General features: G+C 40.2%; 1 protein-coding gene across 1 annotated transcript; it reads left to right on the forward strand.

The window, feature by feature from the left end:
• Positions 1 to 569: 569 nt before the first annotated feature.
• On the forward strand, positions 570 to 14,464 carry slc9a6a (solute carrier family 9 member A6a). Its single transcript, XM_084550015.1, has 16 exons — positions 570 to 867; positions 2,405 to 2,604; positions 3,537 to 3,614; positions 3,718 to 3,794; positions 3,929 to 4,041; positions 4,526 to 4,631; positions 6,255 to 6,395; positions 6,742 to 6,848; positions 7,091 to 7,179; positions 8,245 to 8,358; positions 8,617 to 8,728; positions 8,854 to 9,007; positions 9,351 to 9,381; positions 9,467 to 9,552; positions 9,941 to 10,046; positions 10,261 to 14,464. The coding sequence occupies exons 1-16, from the start codon at positions 573 to 575 to the stop codon at positions 10,531 to 10,533; spliced, it is 2,082 nt and encodes a 693-aa protein (XP_084406141.1). The 5' UTR covers positions 570 to 572; the 3' UTR covers positions 10,534 to 14,464.
• The last annotated feature ends 1,639 nt before the right edge of the window (positions 14,465 to 16,103 follow it).

Genomic DNA, 16,103 nt, shown 5'->3' on the forward strand with positions numbered 1-16,103 from the left:
TAAAAAAAAAAAGAAAAGAAAAATGCTGTATATGCAGAGAAACAGATTAAAAGACACGTTATAACATTAAATTAAGAGTGTTTACATGTTTGCAAAATGTACTGATTCAATTATTAATCTCGCAAAAGATAACTATAGCAGATTAAAAAAAAAAAAAAAGAAGAAGAGAGATATAAGGGACTGTTGGTTTCACTTCCTGTTCAGGATGATGAAAATCGGGGATTTCATAATAAGAGTCGACGGTTACGATTTTTATCACCACCTGTGGAATTACTCCGTGAAAAACCAACGCATATATATTTCCTTTCATTCACAGCTCGTATAAACTTCCCAAACATATTTTGTAGTAAGATGTGTGTTTTCAGGTCATTTTAAAATGCTATGGTGCTTTTACAACGAAATATACATCTTACACTTTCTGGAAAATTTACTTTTCACTTCCGGGCCGGAATTTGGTTCTCTGTTGCTGTCGTCTTCCTGCTGCCTACTCCCCTCACTTCGTGAATAATATCTGCATAAAGTTTGTTTTTATCTTCGGCAGCGCTGCAGCCTTTGGCCGCCGAATAGCCGCAATGGTCTTTAAAATGACTGTCAACAGTGCCTGGAGGGCAACGAGGACGCTGTGGTTGCTCATGCTAGTGTGCCTGTCTGGGTGCATCTGTGTTTGCCGAGCATCATCACCCCTGGAGGAGGACAGTGCCATGGAGAACATCGTTACGGAGAAAAAAGCTGAGGAGAGCCACAGGCAGGACAGTGCAGACCTGCTGATCTTCATCATGCTCCTCACCCTCACCATCTTAACCATCTGGTTGTTCAAACACAGGCGGTTCAGGTTTCTGCACGAAACCGGGCTGGCGATGATTTATGGTGAGATGCTTCGGCGTGACTGAGAGACGTCACCAGAGCCATTACTATCAGTTTGTGATGTTGATTAGATTTGGAATGATTTCGTGTCAGCATTAGCTTTTATATCACTCCAACCTTGGCAGTAACTTACAGAGCTGTAGCATATTTTAGTACATACAGGCAGCAGGCTGATCTGGTTTGATGCTGGAAGGTATAACAAGCTTAGTTACGGCTGTAAACGCCTCCTCTGCACCCTGCTTGGTATTCAGAATCTAAGCAGCTACAACGTGTGCCCCCCCAGAGAGAACTAGCTTAGCGTAAAAAAAGCCTGCCCAGAATTTCACTTCCCTACATTGTGGTGAGTTCAGGCTAAGTATGAATGTGCTTCACATGGATGTCATTTGATTAGGCTGAACAATGATTCACTGCTACCTCCTCCACTCACACACTGTTACTCACAAATGATAAGCAGGATATATGCCGATGTTGAAAAGTCTTAAAAATACCAATAAGGCCTCATAGACCTCATTTAGTAATGAAATATGACTGTATACAAAAGATGAATTGATTGTTCAGTCCTTTGACCATTAGCAAACACTGTCACTGCTTATAACTACAGTTTCCAGGATATCTTTGCCTCACCATAAGCAGGTGTCAGATTTTTGATAAATCTAATTTAATGGATCAAGCATGTTTTTATTGGGTTTTTTTTTTCTGGATCCAAGTTACTAGGTGTTCGGTTTGGTGAGTCTTGCAGGAACCACACATTTGAACGTTCATCACAAGGCTATGATTGGCCTTTGAGTCCCAACTTTTAACTGGAATGCGATGTTGGCTTTTGGGAGAAGTTGTTTCAGTGACTCGAGAACCGTGTTAAGTTGTGTTTCTATCAAAAATTGTTGAGTCACCAACACACCCAGGTGATTTTTATTTGGTCCAGTGCACTAGCTCTTAAAAGGATTAGAGGAACTAACATGTTATCATTGTAAGGAGTTCATAGTGTTTGGTGTCATGTAATTCTCAGCATACAGTAGCTCCACTCAACTTCCTACTCACAACAGGTCTTTACAGCCTGGTTAACTGAACATGTGTGGCTATGTAGGACCTTTAACAAAGTTGTGGAGCCTTTGAGAGTCTAAAACATGTGGTTCTAATTTGTCTGACAATTTAATTTTTTCTCACATAGAGATTTTCCAGGCTTTTATTTCATAGTGGAAGCTGAGCTCATGATATTTGGCCTTGTAAAGCTGAGATTTGTACTTTATCTCCCTTTAATTTCCAGAAAATAATACTACTTAAAGATTTAATGCCTCTGTTCAATTTCAAGCTTTCCTCAGTATAATTTTTTATTTTATTTGTTTATTTATTTGATAGGGACAATGCTCATTAATCAACAGACAAGTTACTTGCTGTAAACAAGCCAGAGTTAGCTACAAGTGCTAGTTTCCATCATTTTTCCTGCTATCATGTCGACCTCTCATTGGCTCTCCTAGTGATATCCCCTGGAGAACTTTTGGCCTCAGAGTTTCAATAACTCTCTTTCTGCCTCTTTTCCCAGGTGTAATTGTTGGTGTGATCTTGCGTTATGGCATTCATGTTCCTCGGGATGTTAACAATGCTAACCTGACCTGCCATGTTAACGCCAGCCCCGCCACTCTGCTGGTCAATGTTGGCGGCAAATTCTACGAGTACACTTTGAAAGGAGAGATCAGTGCCAACGGAGTGAACGACATGCAAGATAATGAGATGCTGCGCAAGGTACAGTGTATCGTGTTGTCATGTGAACTGTAATTTTTGATGGCAAGAAATTGCATTGATTATTTTTAGATATCTTTCTACATCTTACTTACTAAACTACATACTTGGTTACTACAGAATTAACACAATCAGATGATTAAATGACTACACAACCAACATAGTTTTTATATATTTTTTAAACATTTCATTGATAAACAAGTGAATTATGCGAACAACACTGTAGAAAACCAAATCTACATTTTTCACCTACATTTTTTGGTAACAGAAATTTTACATTTCTGAAATGAATAATGAAAATAACTGTTAGCTTCAGCCTTTGTCATTCGATGGTGTTAGCTGTTTTGTTTTTAGAAGGACAGAATCAAGTCAGCCAGTCTAAAGCTTGTGAAAGGGTTTGACAGCGCTGACAAAGTCTTATTTCTTAAAACAAAATGAATTGCAGGGGGCTGCCCTCTGAGAGTTAGTCAGTGGTCATGTGCTGGGGTGTGTTTCTCACTCTGGACAGACTATTCTGTCTGCTAAACGGTTGCGATTACATGCTATATTCTTAAGGAAATACTACCCACACAGCAAAAGCAACAAGTGAAGCTACACAGGTTGCACTTTTAAAGCCATAACACCGCACGCTGGTGGTTGAGCATCGTTCATCACCATATTGTGTCATACTATGACATTTTAATGTTGCACTGTTCCAAATTAGTACAGCAGATGTTCCCCTTTTCCATCTTGTCATTTTACTATTACAGCACCTTTTTGTTGATTGTCCTGGATTCTACTTCACAGTGTCCCAAATGTGTCAGTTGTGATTAATTAATAAAATTTAAGTTGTTTTGCTGATAAAAAAAAAAAATCCTACAAATATCCATGAAAACAACATTTATCTTTTGTTGTTTCATTCCTAAGTCCTGTATGTATGTGTGTGTATGATTCAGGTGACCTTTGACCCTGAAGTGTTCTTCAATATTCTCCTACCTCCTATCATCTTTCATGCAGGCTACAGCTTGAAAAGGGTAATAAAAACTAAATTGTGACTCATTATCTAATTTAGGAAATATTTTTGACACATTCTTGTCTTATTATTAAATAATAATTGTTAATTGTTTTGTCTTTCAGAGACATTTTTTCCTTAACATGGGATCCATTCTGGCTTATGCCTTTCTGGGCACAGTAATATCATGTTTTGTTATTGGGTAAGAATATTAATATTTGAGACATACATGTAAAAAGACTTTCTATGCCACAACAGTATTCCTATGCATCAGTAACTGGTGTTAAAGGTTCTATGTTTGTGTTGATTGGCAAAATCCTGCTATTCCTCCTTCAGGTTGCTGATGTACGGCTGTGTGACGCTAATGAAGAAGGTGGGACAGCTGGCTGGAGACTTCTTCTTCACTGACTGTCTCTTCTTTGGAGCCATTGTCTCTGCCACAGACCCTGGTACGCATTCTAAAACTTCAAAGTTTTTTTTGCCTCCAGGTTAAGCTAATTATAAACCTGTTTCACTGGTCGTAAGTGTTCTGCTCATAGACTCAAACACCTCAAACTCCCGAAACTAAACACTGGTTTAAATGCAGGAAGTTGCATAGAACATGAGTGTAACAATTGTGTTTTCACAAAACAGTATAGACTGAGATAGAAATTGATCCATAGAGTAAAGGGTGAACTCTGAAAGCACATAAATAATTGAGTAGTAAATACACTGAAAATGTTTTTGTAGTTTTAATCTTTTGGTTCTTCTTACAATTACATCTTTTCAGTGAAATGTTTTAATTGCTTAAATAATGCTATTTCACCACTGACATGTAAAATATAGTATCAGCATATAGTATAGACTTGGAACACAGCTCTTGACGCCTGCTGTGATTATTTCGTTGACATGGAGGAAACACAGGAGCTGAGTTTGTTAGTCTTTGTTTCACAGTGACAGTCCTGGCTATCTTCAATGAGCTGCAGGTGGACGTGGACCTGTATGCGTTACTGTTTGGAGAGAGCGTGCTGAATGATGCCGTGGCCGTTGTTCTCTCATCGTAAGTCTGTTTTCCAGTCATAACACTCAAAGCATGTCTTCAAAGTATTTGAATAAAAAAAAAAGGTGGAAGCAGTATTCGTCAGCTCCACAGTTAAGCCTTGCTAAATGTGAACTAAAAACATTTTTTCCTCTCCTTTGCGTGGAACTGTTGTAACCTCCACAGAATTGTAAGTTATAATAGCAGGCAGAGTGGAGGGGCCGGGCCCTACGGAGAGAGTCTGACCGGCCCATTGAACGGGTGCACTAAGTAGAGCATGGCATTGTGTGCCTTTGCGGTGCCTTGGGACAAACATGACAAATCGCCAGCCATTTGTTTTCAGACTGCGGCTTATTCAACCAGAGATGCAGAACATTACATTATTTATTGTTTTCTTTTTTTTGGTTAAGTGTTTTTGATGTCGCAAGTCAGCTGAGAACATATTGCTTTTATATTTTGAGGACGCCGTGAGAGCCGAGGAGTCGGCAGAATGCTAGGAATCTTGACAGACAAAATGGCTGGGGGTTTGTTTTGTGAGTGTGCGTGAGGGAGGGGTGCAAATGGAGAAGGTGGACTCTGATTACAGTCACACTTGGTTCAAGTAGCAACTAAATTTAATAATAAAGGTCACATTTTATAAAAAAAAAAACACCTCAGCTAAATTGTTAAAATATTTTACATTTGCTGTCTTTGAATCTAAAGCTATTTGAGCCAGGTTTAATGGGAAGGACGATGCTGTTCTTTTGAGTGACTTTATTTGGATAGTTCAGTATTGATTCTCAACCACACAAGGTTTTTCATAACAAAAATGAAACAGTCAATGAATGTTTTTAACCTGCTGTTTTTGTCTCCATTTATAAAAGCAGTATGTCTTTTAGAATAAGTTACAGACTATGAAAGATCTTTGTTATCCCTCACAAACAGAAATGTTTTCTCGGTCTTAACAGTGAATTTGTCACTCATCGGTGAACACGAAACTTCCTAATTTTTTTTTCTATTGTTAGTAATGACAGTAAAGTGAACCAAAACTACACCATGGTTTGGTTTGCGTTGGTTAACAGTTGATCCACCCCCCTGTGCAGGCTTGATGGAAACATGTGACCAGAAATCATGACCACATTAAAAACATACCTCCATGTTTACAGTCCAAAGAATACAGAAGTTGTCCGCCATATCACTTCAGTGTAGACTTTAAACCAAAGCACTTGGCTTTAACATTTTTAATATTAATACTGAACTATCATAATAAAGTTTGACGCTCTTTTTGTTTCAACCTTTCAACCTCTGCATTACTCTGTTTTATCCTTTCACTTTACATGAGTTGGAGATTTTGCTGTGACACCCAGAGACACACCTGAAATACTTTCTAAATAGTGTAACTCCCGAGTAGACCTACTGTGGCGGTGGAATGTGCAATTGGGCAGAGCTGTTTGCCTGATAAGGCTAGTGTTTACAGTACATGTTAGTCGGCTACATTAGATTTTACAACTGAACGCAACATTTATTTTGTGTGGGCTTCAACTTGTACAATTCTAACCATATAAACCTACTGCCAGCTGTTATTTTTATTGATGTGTGACATGGTTTAACACTCTGTCTGGGTAAGTGGTTGCCATTAAATGTTTGTATTTTATCTTTTGTCAGGTCAATAGTAGCATACCAGCCTCAAGGAGACAACACCCACACCTTTGAAGTCGTGGCGATGTTCAAGTCTTTTGGGGTTTTCCTGGGGGTTTTCAGTGGCTCTTTTGCTCTGGGAGTGGCCACTGGAGTCGTCACCGCACTCATATCTTTTCTGTTATTTGACTCTCAATTTATATTAGTTCTTAAAAACCTATCTATCTCATGAATGGGTTTCTATATTATTATTATTAGCTTGACTCGATAAGAAAAATTAGATAAGTGTACTTACGTTGTTATGTTATTCCAAAGCTGCCTCATTAGAAGCTGCTAGACAGTAGAAGAAACGAACCACTTCCAACAAACCATTTAATGGCAGATTTATTACTTCAAATTCACATGTTTTAAGAAAAATGTTTTCTCAGATGATTAAATCACTAAGTCAAAGTGTAATGTGAATTCATTTAGCAGTATCTGAGTATCTTGCTAAATTCCTTGACTCCTTTCTGTACGTGACCAAGTTCACCAAGCTGAGGGATTTCCAGCTGCTGGAGACCGCTCTGTTCTTCCTCATGTCATGGAGCACGTTCCTGCTAGCTGAGGCTTGTGGCTTCACAGGTAACACACACATATCCGCATATCCACAGTCTGAAGGTGATGGTAGTAGTATTGCCGTCTCATTATAAAGGATCAGAATTTGTTTAATTTAAAAGGTTTCAGGCTGTATCCAGTTGGAGGACATGTGGTCATGTCAACAAGCTGAAGAGTTCTTTGGGAAGCAAAACGACAAGCATGAGTTTGCTAATGCATCATAGTGTTAATAATGAGTGTATTGATCATCCCTCTTCTGTGTGTTGCAGGTGTGGTGGCAGTGCTCTTCTGTGGAATCACTCAGGCCCACTACACCTTCAACAACCTGTCTCCTGACTCTCAGGACAGAACCAAGCAGGTCAGGCTCAGTCTACAACCACAGCACTGCTCACTCTGTACTTGTTGAATCGTCTTGAAAAGCAGAGCTAGAATATTATAAAAATACATAATCAATTTAAATCTACATTGTATTATATTTTGATGTGTGTACAAGAGGAACTGAAGGTTTTGTGAGCTCCTTCGGGTGCAGAGTATTGCTGCACATAATGCGGGTTTAACAAGAAATGTTCATAGGATGTCACCATGGCAACACTTTGTTGACGTGGACCGACGACACGAAGTAACTTAGCTGAATCCAGCCGTTTAGTGTTTTGACAATCTTAGTGAGAGAAAAAATGAATCTGAAATAAACACAAGAGGATTACATTCTTGTTCTATATTTAGCTTCTTTTATATTATTTCCTTAAATCGATCAGCCACAATATTATGACTACTGTCAGGAGAAGTGAATAACATTGACCATCTAGTTACAATACAATGTTCTGCTGGTAATCTTTTGGACCTGGCATTCATGTGGATGTTACTAAGACATGTACCACGTCTAAGTAACATCCACATGAATGCCAGGTCCACCTAGACCAGACCAGGCCAGGCACCCCCACCCCTTAGCAATGACACTCCTTGATGGCAGCAGTCATCCCCAGCAGGATGCAGCCCGACACAGGCACACGCACGAAAACAGCACAAGGTGTTGATTTCGCCTCCAGATTCACTAGATCTCAAACTGATCAAGTATCTGTGGGATAATCCATAGAGGCCCCTCCCCTCAACCTATAGGACCCAAAGGCCCCCACTAACAACATTCTGTTGCCAGACACCACAGGAAGGTGGTCATAATGTTATTCCTGATCAGTGTATATCTTGAAAGGCTGTGAAAAAATTCTTGTCGTGAAAGTTGAATTAATTTTCAGTAGAAGTGAAATGGTTTCATCGTGTCTTGAATACTGAAGTGTGTTTTTTGAACGTGGAAAGTATGTAACTAATGAAACTGTCAGTTTACCTTACTGATGGGAAACACAGTGTATTAATATTTGATTGCGAACCACCTTCACTGTCATCTAAAACTATTCCTTTTCTCTTGCAGCTGTTTGAACTGTTAAATTTCCTGGCAGAGAACTTCATTTTCTCCTACATGGGACTGACTCTGTTCACCTTCCAGAACCACGTCTTTAATCCCATGTTCATTGTTGGAGCTTTTGTATCTTTTACACGTGAATTTGCATGTTAGCTCACAAGTCCTTCTAACCTTCTGCTTGATTTGAGCAGTAGCTATGTCCGCTCGCGTGCCCATATCAGCAAAGGAATATGCACCTATGCCACTTACACTTGTATGCAAAAGAAAAGAAAAAGATCCCAGTGTCATACAGTAGACCATGACATGTGTGACGCAGTGTGAAGAGGCTTTGGTCGCTTTGCTTTTTGTTTTGTTGTTCTTCTTAACCTCGTTCTCACACAGGTAGCTGTGTTTCTGGGAAGAGCTGCTAACATCTACCCGCTCTCATTCCTTCTTAATCTGGGACGACGTAACAAGATCAGGTCAAACTTCCAGCACATGATGATGTTTGCAGGTTAGTGGGGAACTTTAAAATGTATTGGTGTGCTCTGTGTAGATTAAATAATAACAAACACAGGCTTGCAATTAGATCACCTGATGCTTCCTTGTGTATAACTTTCTCTGTGTTGTGCTTGGTAGGCTTGCGGGGTGCAATGACCTTTGCCCTGTCGATCAGGGACACTGCCACATACGCTCGTCAGATGATGTTTTCCACCACTCTGCTCGTGGTCTTCTTCACTGTTTGGGTTTGTGGAGGAGGCACCACTCAGATGCTGTCCTGCCAGCGCATACGGTACGACACGCTTTCAAACCCATTCCAGGCACAGACTGGATTAGATTTGTTTCAGTACTGTTTAGTTCTGACGCGAAGGAGGTTTGGATAAGGTCAAGTGGATTGATTCTTCCTAATGCTCGTCTCTGATTGTCTAAACTTAATGGTCCGTGTGTTTAACTCATCTGGTTATCATGCCACGTTAGAACTCAAGCATTATTGACTATAACCTTTTGCCCTGCTCTGTTTTAAGATCCCTCCCTTTGATCAAACCTTGCTGATCAGGACCTCGTAGAACTGGGAAAACATGCTTTACAGCACAGTTCTGCAGCTGATTTACATGTGCTTTTTTGTTCTTCAACAGAGTGGGAGTGGACTCTGATCAAGACAACTCGGTAAGCGTGGCCTCTGGGAATTCATATTAAAGTAATGTGATCACTGGAAAAAAAGCCCAAGTGACTGTTCTCTGTCTGTGTCCAGATGAGTATCGCTGAAGGTTCAGAGAGAAGGAGCACCAAACAAGAAAGTGCCTGGCTTTTCAGAATTTGGTACAACTTCGACCACAAGTATCCTTTGCTGACGAACGATTGGTTTTTATCAGCATCTCAGACATAATTAAATTTTCTTTATGCCCGTACTGCTGGTGGAATCAAACATATTGGAGTTTAGTGATGACTACTTTAGTTCACGTTAACAGGCAGCAGAGGGAGCCACGCTTATAGACTTAATGGCATAGTAGCTCATCTGTTGGCTCTCTAGTGTGAAGGTCGTTCAGTTTCATGCATTTTAAGTATTTTCTCTTTCCACTTTTCCTGCTGCTTTGATCAGGCATCCCCACACTTTGCAGCGGCCTTTCTGTTTGTTGTTTCTAATATCAGCCTCCTGGTGTTTTTTTGTTTTTTGTTTTTTTTTGGATTTTACATAATATATCCTTGACTCAAGCCCCCTCTCCAGCTACCTGAAGCCCATCCTGACTCACAGCGGGCCCCCTCTCACAGCCACGCTGCCTCCCTGCTGCGGCCCCCTCGCCCGCTTCCTCACCAGCCCTCAGGCCTATGAGGTCAGACGCTGGTTAAAACAGGAGCTATTTTTACTGAACTGCGTTTGCTAAGTCTACATCCTGTATTAACAAATGGAAAAAGGTTATACTGATGAATAATGAAGCACTGAGGTTCATATTTAAACTGAAGATATAGCAGTAAAGAAAGTAATAATGAGCGAAAACAGTTTTATTCACAATGCGTGCGTGTATGACACCTTTCCTCTTCCCCCAGAATGAGTGCCAGCTGAAGGATGATGACTCTGACCTCATCCTGACAGACGGCGATATCAACCTGAGTTATGGTGACATTACTGTCAGTACAGATGCCACAGGTGCCCACACTACCAGCGGCTCAGCCTTCGCTGGCGCTGCCACCTCTGATGACTTGGACAGAGAGTTAGCATATGGAGACCATGAGCTGGTGATGAGGGGCACGCGCCTGGTGCTGCCCATGGATGACTCAGAGCCGCCCTTCACAGACCCCCACCACCGCTTTCGGATGTGAAAATAGCCTCTCAGTGCAGACCCAGACAACCGTCCGACCCAAACTGACCCGAGCCATTGAGCAAAAGACCAGTACCTGACACTCCTTCTTTCACTCTTACACTTTCTTTCTTTGGATGTTGCACTTTTCCTCATTCCTCTTGCCTTTTTTTCCCCCACCACATGTTACATTTTCTCACTTCCTCTATAGGCAATTCACTGTCTCTACCTCATTGTCTCTTTCTGCTCATTTCCAAACCTCTCAGGCATCTGCCATTGCTGTAATATAGTCATATTTATTTGCAGGGTTTTTTGGTCAGTTTTGCTTAGTTTGGCTTAAATTTGTGTTTTAATCACCTTACTGTAGCATTGCACAGAGGTCTAGCAGCATGTGTTAGTGTGTTAATGCAAGTACCAACCACTAGCTAATTTGTCGATGTACAGTATATACCAAGAGTACTATAACTTTGATATGCATGCATGAGGATGCTTGTTGTTTTCTTTGTATGGGAGGTCGAGGGCTTTTGTGTTTCGGGTCTGACCTTGAATGTTGCTGCCTTCTCTCTGTGCATCAAGCTGACCCAGTGGACAACTTTACTGTACATTCGGTTACAATCAAGTGCCTGGGAATTGTAGTTTTAAGCATGGCAACCCAATACTGGATCAGCTCCGGGAAGCAGAGCCAATTGTGACTGGGCAGTCATTCAGACTTTTTCCTTTGTAAAAAAGAGAAAAAATAAATTAAAAACAAAACCGACACCTCTGTCCATAAGGTAGCAATATCCTCAGTGGGCGTTTTCGGGCTGTCATTTTGTGCTATTTGCTTGTAAATAGTGTTTAACAATGTGATGCAGTGTAACCTGGCAGTGAAAATCGTGGATCTCTCCCAATGACCTTTGACTGTGACATAGAGAGAGACTTTACACCTTATTTTAGACGCTGATGTCGCTCACAGCAGAACGAAAGGGCTGTTGTTTTGAAAACGAGATCCAAATGAACTGAGAAAGCTTAGTGCCATTTCTGTCCTGCATTTTCAGCTTTTCTGAAAACTGAATGCAGACAACCTTAAAGTGTTTTGTATTGTTTTTGCAGCACAGCTTAAGAACTTTAAGCTGAATCACATTTTTCATATCCATTTGAAATGCACACATTTTCTATTACAATTGTTACATGGAAGATTATGATTCATATTATCTTGTTAAAATAACTTTGAATTTGACACCAAAACAACTTACTACCATGTTATTAGGAAGCACACAAGGGATTTTGACTTTGGCAAGTCAGAGACCTGATTGTCTCTCTGGACTGATTGTCTGCTTGTAGGAGGGCTGCAGTTGATGACTATTTTCAATATTCATTAATCAGATTTATAAATTAGTTGATTAATCATTTAATCTGTGAAATGTCAGACCTACACAATACGCAAACGATTCCCATGTTGAATATCTTGTTTTGTCTGATCAGTCACTGAAAACTGAAAGACATTCACAATTTGACAGTTTTCTCAAAAACACAATGGACTAGAATTTATACAGTGAGTATTATACTATCATCTGCACAAGACAAGCCCACCTGTTACTGTTTTAATCAAGCCGTCCCTGATATGACCAGATATTTACATTAGTACTGTGGCAGTTTTTCACTTGGAGAACTGCCCGAGTAGAACAACAGCAGTTGTTTAAATGCTGGATGTTCCTATAGTTCTTGAGGTTTAATAGCTTGAAAGTTAAACGGGAGTTTAACAACACAAAGTCCTACAAAGACAGACTTTTAAAAGGGTTCCCGTCCCTGGATGTGTTACATTTAACTTATTTCAGTATATCAGTCTACACTGTAGAGGCTATTTTTGTGGGTGTGCAAGAAGAACGGAAGATTTTGTGAGCTCCTTTGGGTGCCGAGTATAACAGCTGTCGATGCGGGTTTAACAGGAAGCGTTGATATGATGTCGTCCTGGCAACACTGTGTTGATGTGGACTGAAGCCAGAAAACATTTGGTGACTTAGCTGAACACAACAGTTTTGTGTTTTGGCATCTTGGTGAGCCAAAGAAAAAATAAAATAAAATAAGCTGGTTGCATGCGAAATGTATGCCGGAGGAGGATGATAGATTTAAAGAAAAAAAGTGAAACGAAGAGAGAGAAATGGATAGGGGAGGATAGAAGTGTTTGATTGAGGGTTTGTGTGTTGGGGATGATACAGAGGTGGAAGGATGAGCAGGCTTTCCACAGTTATCTTCTGCTGTGCAGGAACTTCTAAATTTAATGTGTTTTTTTGTTTCATTTTTTTTTTAATCAGGCATTCCTCTTGAGAAGATATTATTCACAGTATGATTTATGGTGTTCACTATTTTATATCTTGTGTTATTGAGCATTTTTTGCAGAAGGAGAATACAAGAATTTGCACTCATCTATTGAGCATGCTCAGACGTTTTATTGTTTTGCTGTGTTTTATCCAACAGCTGCTTTTATATTATTTACCTTATGTTTCGGAAAGTTGTGGGACATTTAGCAAATTTGTGTCGGCTCAAATGAAAGGTGAATTAATGTTGAGTAGCAGTTGAGTTGGTTCGTTGAGTTACTTTGTAAAGACACGTGTCCACGTTGCAGTGGCAGTGGGAATAGTTAAAAATCCTTTCATGGCATTGTTCCATCTTATCTTATTTGACCATTCAGGTACTTTGTGTGCGTGCGTGTTGGCAACAAGTTGCTGTTTGAATGCTGTTGCCATGACGTCTACAGAGCATGAATCATCCATCCTCTGCTGGCTCTTTGGGGTAAAAAAATAAAAATAAGTAAAATATATACAAACAGAAAAGTGTACCACCGTTCTTAAACTGACACATTAAATGATGTGAAACCCGCAAAAGGAAAACTAGGTTTTGGTGTTTGCCTACTGCTCTGCCAGTATGTGTTCTGTCTCTGTTCACTGAATAGTGATTTGTGATAAGCTTTGATCATTGGAAATCTTGTCTGAAGTAGCTGACCAAAGAGGCCTGCTGTGCTCTGTGTTTTCAGACAGCCCACTCTATCTTTATACTCCAAATTCTCTGTGCGTGTGTGTGTGTTTTAGTGCCTGCAAGTGTACGTGTGTGTATGTGTGGATGTACTGTGTTTGAGTGTGATAGAGAAACACTGCATTCTCTCTCTCCCTCTGTGTTGCAGGTACTGACTGTTTACATCTGTGTAAATATACTCTCACCTGTTCATGTGCGTGCAATGGTCAATAAACAGAAGCCTGTGCTTTTGATTAAATTGGTCTCCTCATTTGGCTGGTGTGCTTCCCTGCTGGACGTCAGGCTTGTGTAAGAATGTAGCCGTTGAGCTCCAGAGATGAAGCCATCCTCAAGAAACAAGATTAGTGCCAGAGACGATTTTATTTGAGTTTCATAAATCTGAGAATGGATTTTCTCATAATGCCAAGAATAGTTTTATAATCTTAATAGCTTTGCAAGGATGGCAGGTAGCCCTAAGCTGCTGTCTATGAATTTCCAAATATTTCAGAGTGGGATAAAGTCATCTTCACACTGTCAGACCCTGATCAAATTAAAAGTGATGGCTTTTCCATTAGTAAGTGTCCAGGGCCAAAACGAGATGGTAGATATTCAATAAAATTGTAATGCCACACTAAATAGTTTTCTCAGACCTTTGCATTTCATTTCTGGATAGTTTTACACTCTCTGGGCTCTGTTAAGCTTTTCTTAACTTTTTCATAACTGCAACCTGTTACAGTTCAAGGGGTCAGAGGTCGGCACTGCTTAATTTAAGGGGTCACAAGCATGGCATCTTAATATTGAAGATATTATGGTTTGTTGTCAGTTTGACTACGTTTAGCAGTCTGAATGACAGTAACATCACATCTCTTAAGTCTGGGCTGAATGTTCTAGGGGTTTAGTTTTCCATTCTGACATAAAATAAATTAATCCTTAAAAGCTTACGTGATGTGAAAATAACATGACTTCTTCTGATGCTGTATTTACTGACTGGATTACTGGAAAATAAAAAAATGACATACCGTGCATCCTCATCTTCCCGTCTAATAATCGCATCTGATTCTGGGTAATAATAAACTTGAATTCATCAGTCTTATGTCACTTCTAGGTGTCGATGATCAAATGAACCCAAAAACAGATGTGAAAAGGAGAGCTGTGCGAATGTGAAAAGTGGACCCTGCTCTGCCAGGGCTGATGGCATTGATTCTCTAAGGCTCGATTTGTGCCAGATATCAGGTATCGTGTTCCTAATATGGGCACAACTCCCTCCAGTCTGCTCAAGAATGTCTGTATAGTGGAGCTACAGCCCAGGGAGGAAATGGCCATTTTAAATAGCCACTTAACTCAGGCTGGAGTCGAGCTCCCTCTCTCTTAAGCACACGGTGTTTAAAACTTGATTTCCACCCATTCCCCCGCCCAAGTATTTTATGTTTTCGATAACAAATTTGACTGAAAACCTCACTGTAAATCATAGAATGAGAAGAGAAGGCGTTTTGTACTGTGCACCCTCTTTAACATTCAAATTGGATCCATTTAAGACAGAAACATACTTGGCCATTAAAGCTGATTCTGATTCTGATTCTGAATGTGTAATGAATGCATGAAATGCTGTGATGACCTGCCTTTATGTTATCCAGCCTGCAGTGTCAATGAAAGAAGGATCTTCACAGACCAAACAAGTGGCGCCAAATAACACTCAGCTCATGTCACAACAGTTATGATGATCTTTGTAAAGCACATTAACATTCACATTATATTCACAGTAAACTGATGAACTTGCAGTTAAGATCTTATATGGTTAAGAATGAACTTGTTATTGTAGTATAAATGATTTTGAGTAATTGAGTGACCCTGACACGCTTAAACACAACAGACATGAACTTCTGAACATAAAAATCCTCCCTGCACAAAGAAATAGATCATCACTCCCATCTTCTCCTCAGGGTGAGATGTTTATTTCAGTGGATGGATGCACTTTGGATGTAGTTGAGACGGTGATGCAAATCGCTGTTAAGTCTCAGTGACACAGCTGATTTTAAGAGCTGGCACGGGCCAATGTGTAGTATACCAGTAACACCTCTGAAGCATTTAATCATCAGTTTGTAGCTGCAGTGGATTAACTCTGAGGGTAAGACTCTCAGGCTGCACGTATTTACTTTGGGTTAAGAATGAGTCATCTTGATGTTATTCCTCTATCCATTACCAAAGAAGGAGACGACTGAGGCCAACAGAAGTGGGACAAAAGTGTGTGAAGTTAACAAGTGTGTCTCTCATTTTTTTTTTTTTTTTTTGTGAACAGCAAGGAATAACATTGCCATGGCCAGGGATTCCCGCAGAGCAGACACAAACCCTGACACAAACTTGTAAAGTCTCAGTGATCGTTGATGCAGGAAAATTACGACTTTATTTTCTTCATGACTCTATTCGCCGCGAGTGCAGGGGCAGTGAGGACTTTACTAAGAGATCTTGTAAATTCCTGGTTGAGGTCATTGTTTATGGGCGCTTACAGAGGTTTGGCTCATGTCCTGTAGTTTTTTTTTTTCTACTCCCTCTGTCTTTTAAAGCAGCGTCGCCTGCGCAGATTTTACCTCTCGGCCAAACCCA

The sequence above is a fragment of the Chelon labrosus genome (assembly GCF_963514085.1).
Source record: "Chelon labrosus genome assembly, chromosome: 8".
Lineage (NCBI taxonomy): Eukaryota > Metazoa > Chordata > Actinopteri > Mugiliformes > Mugilidae > Chelon > Chelon labrosus.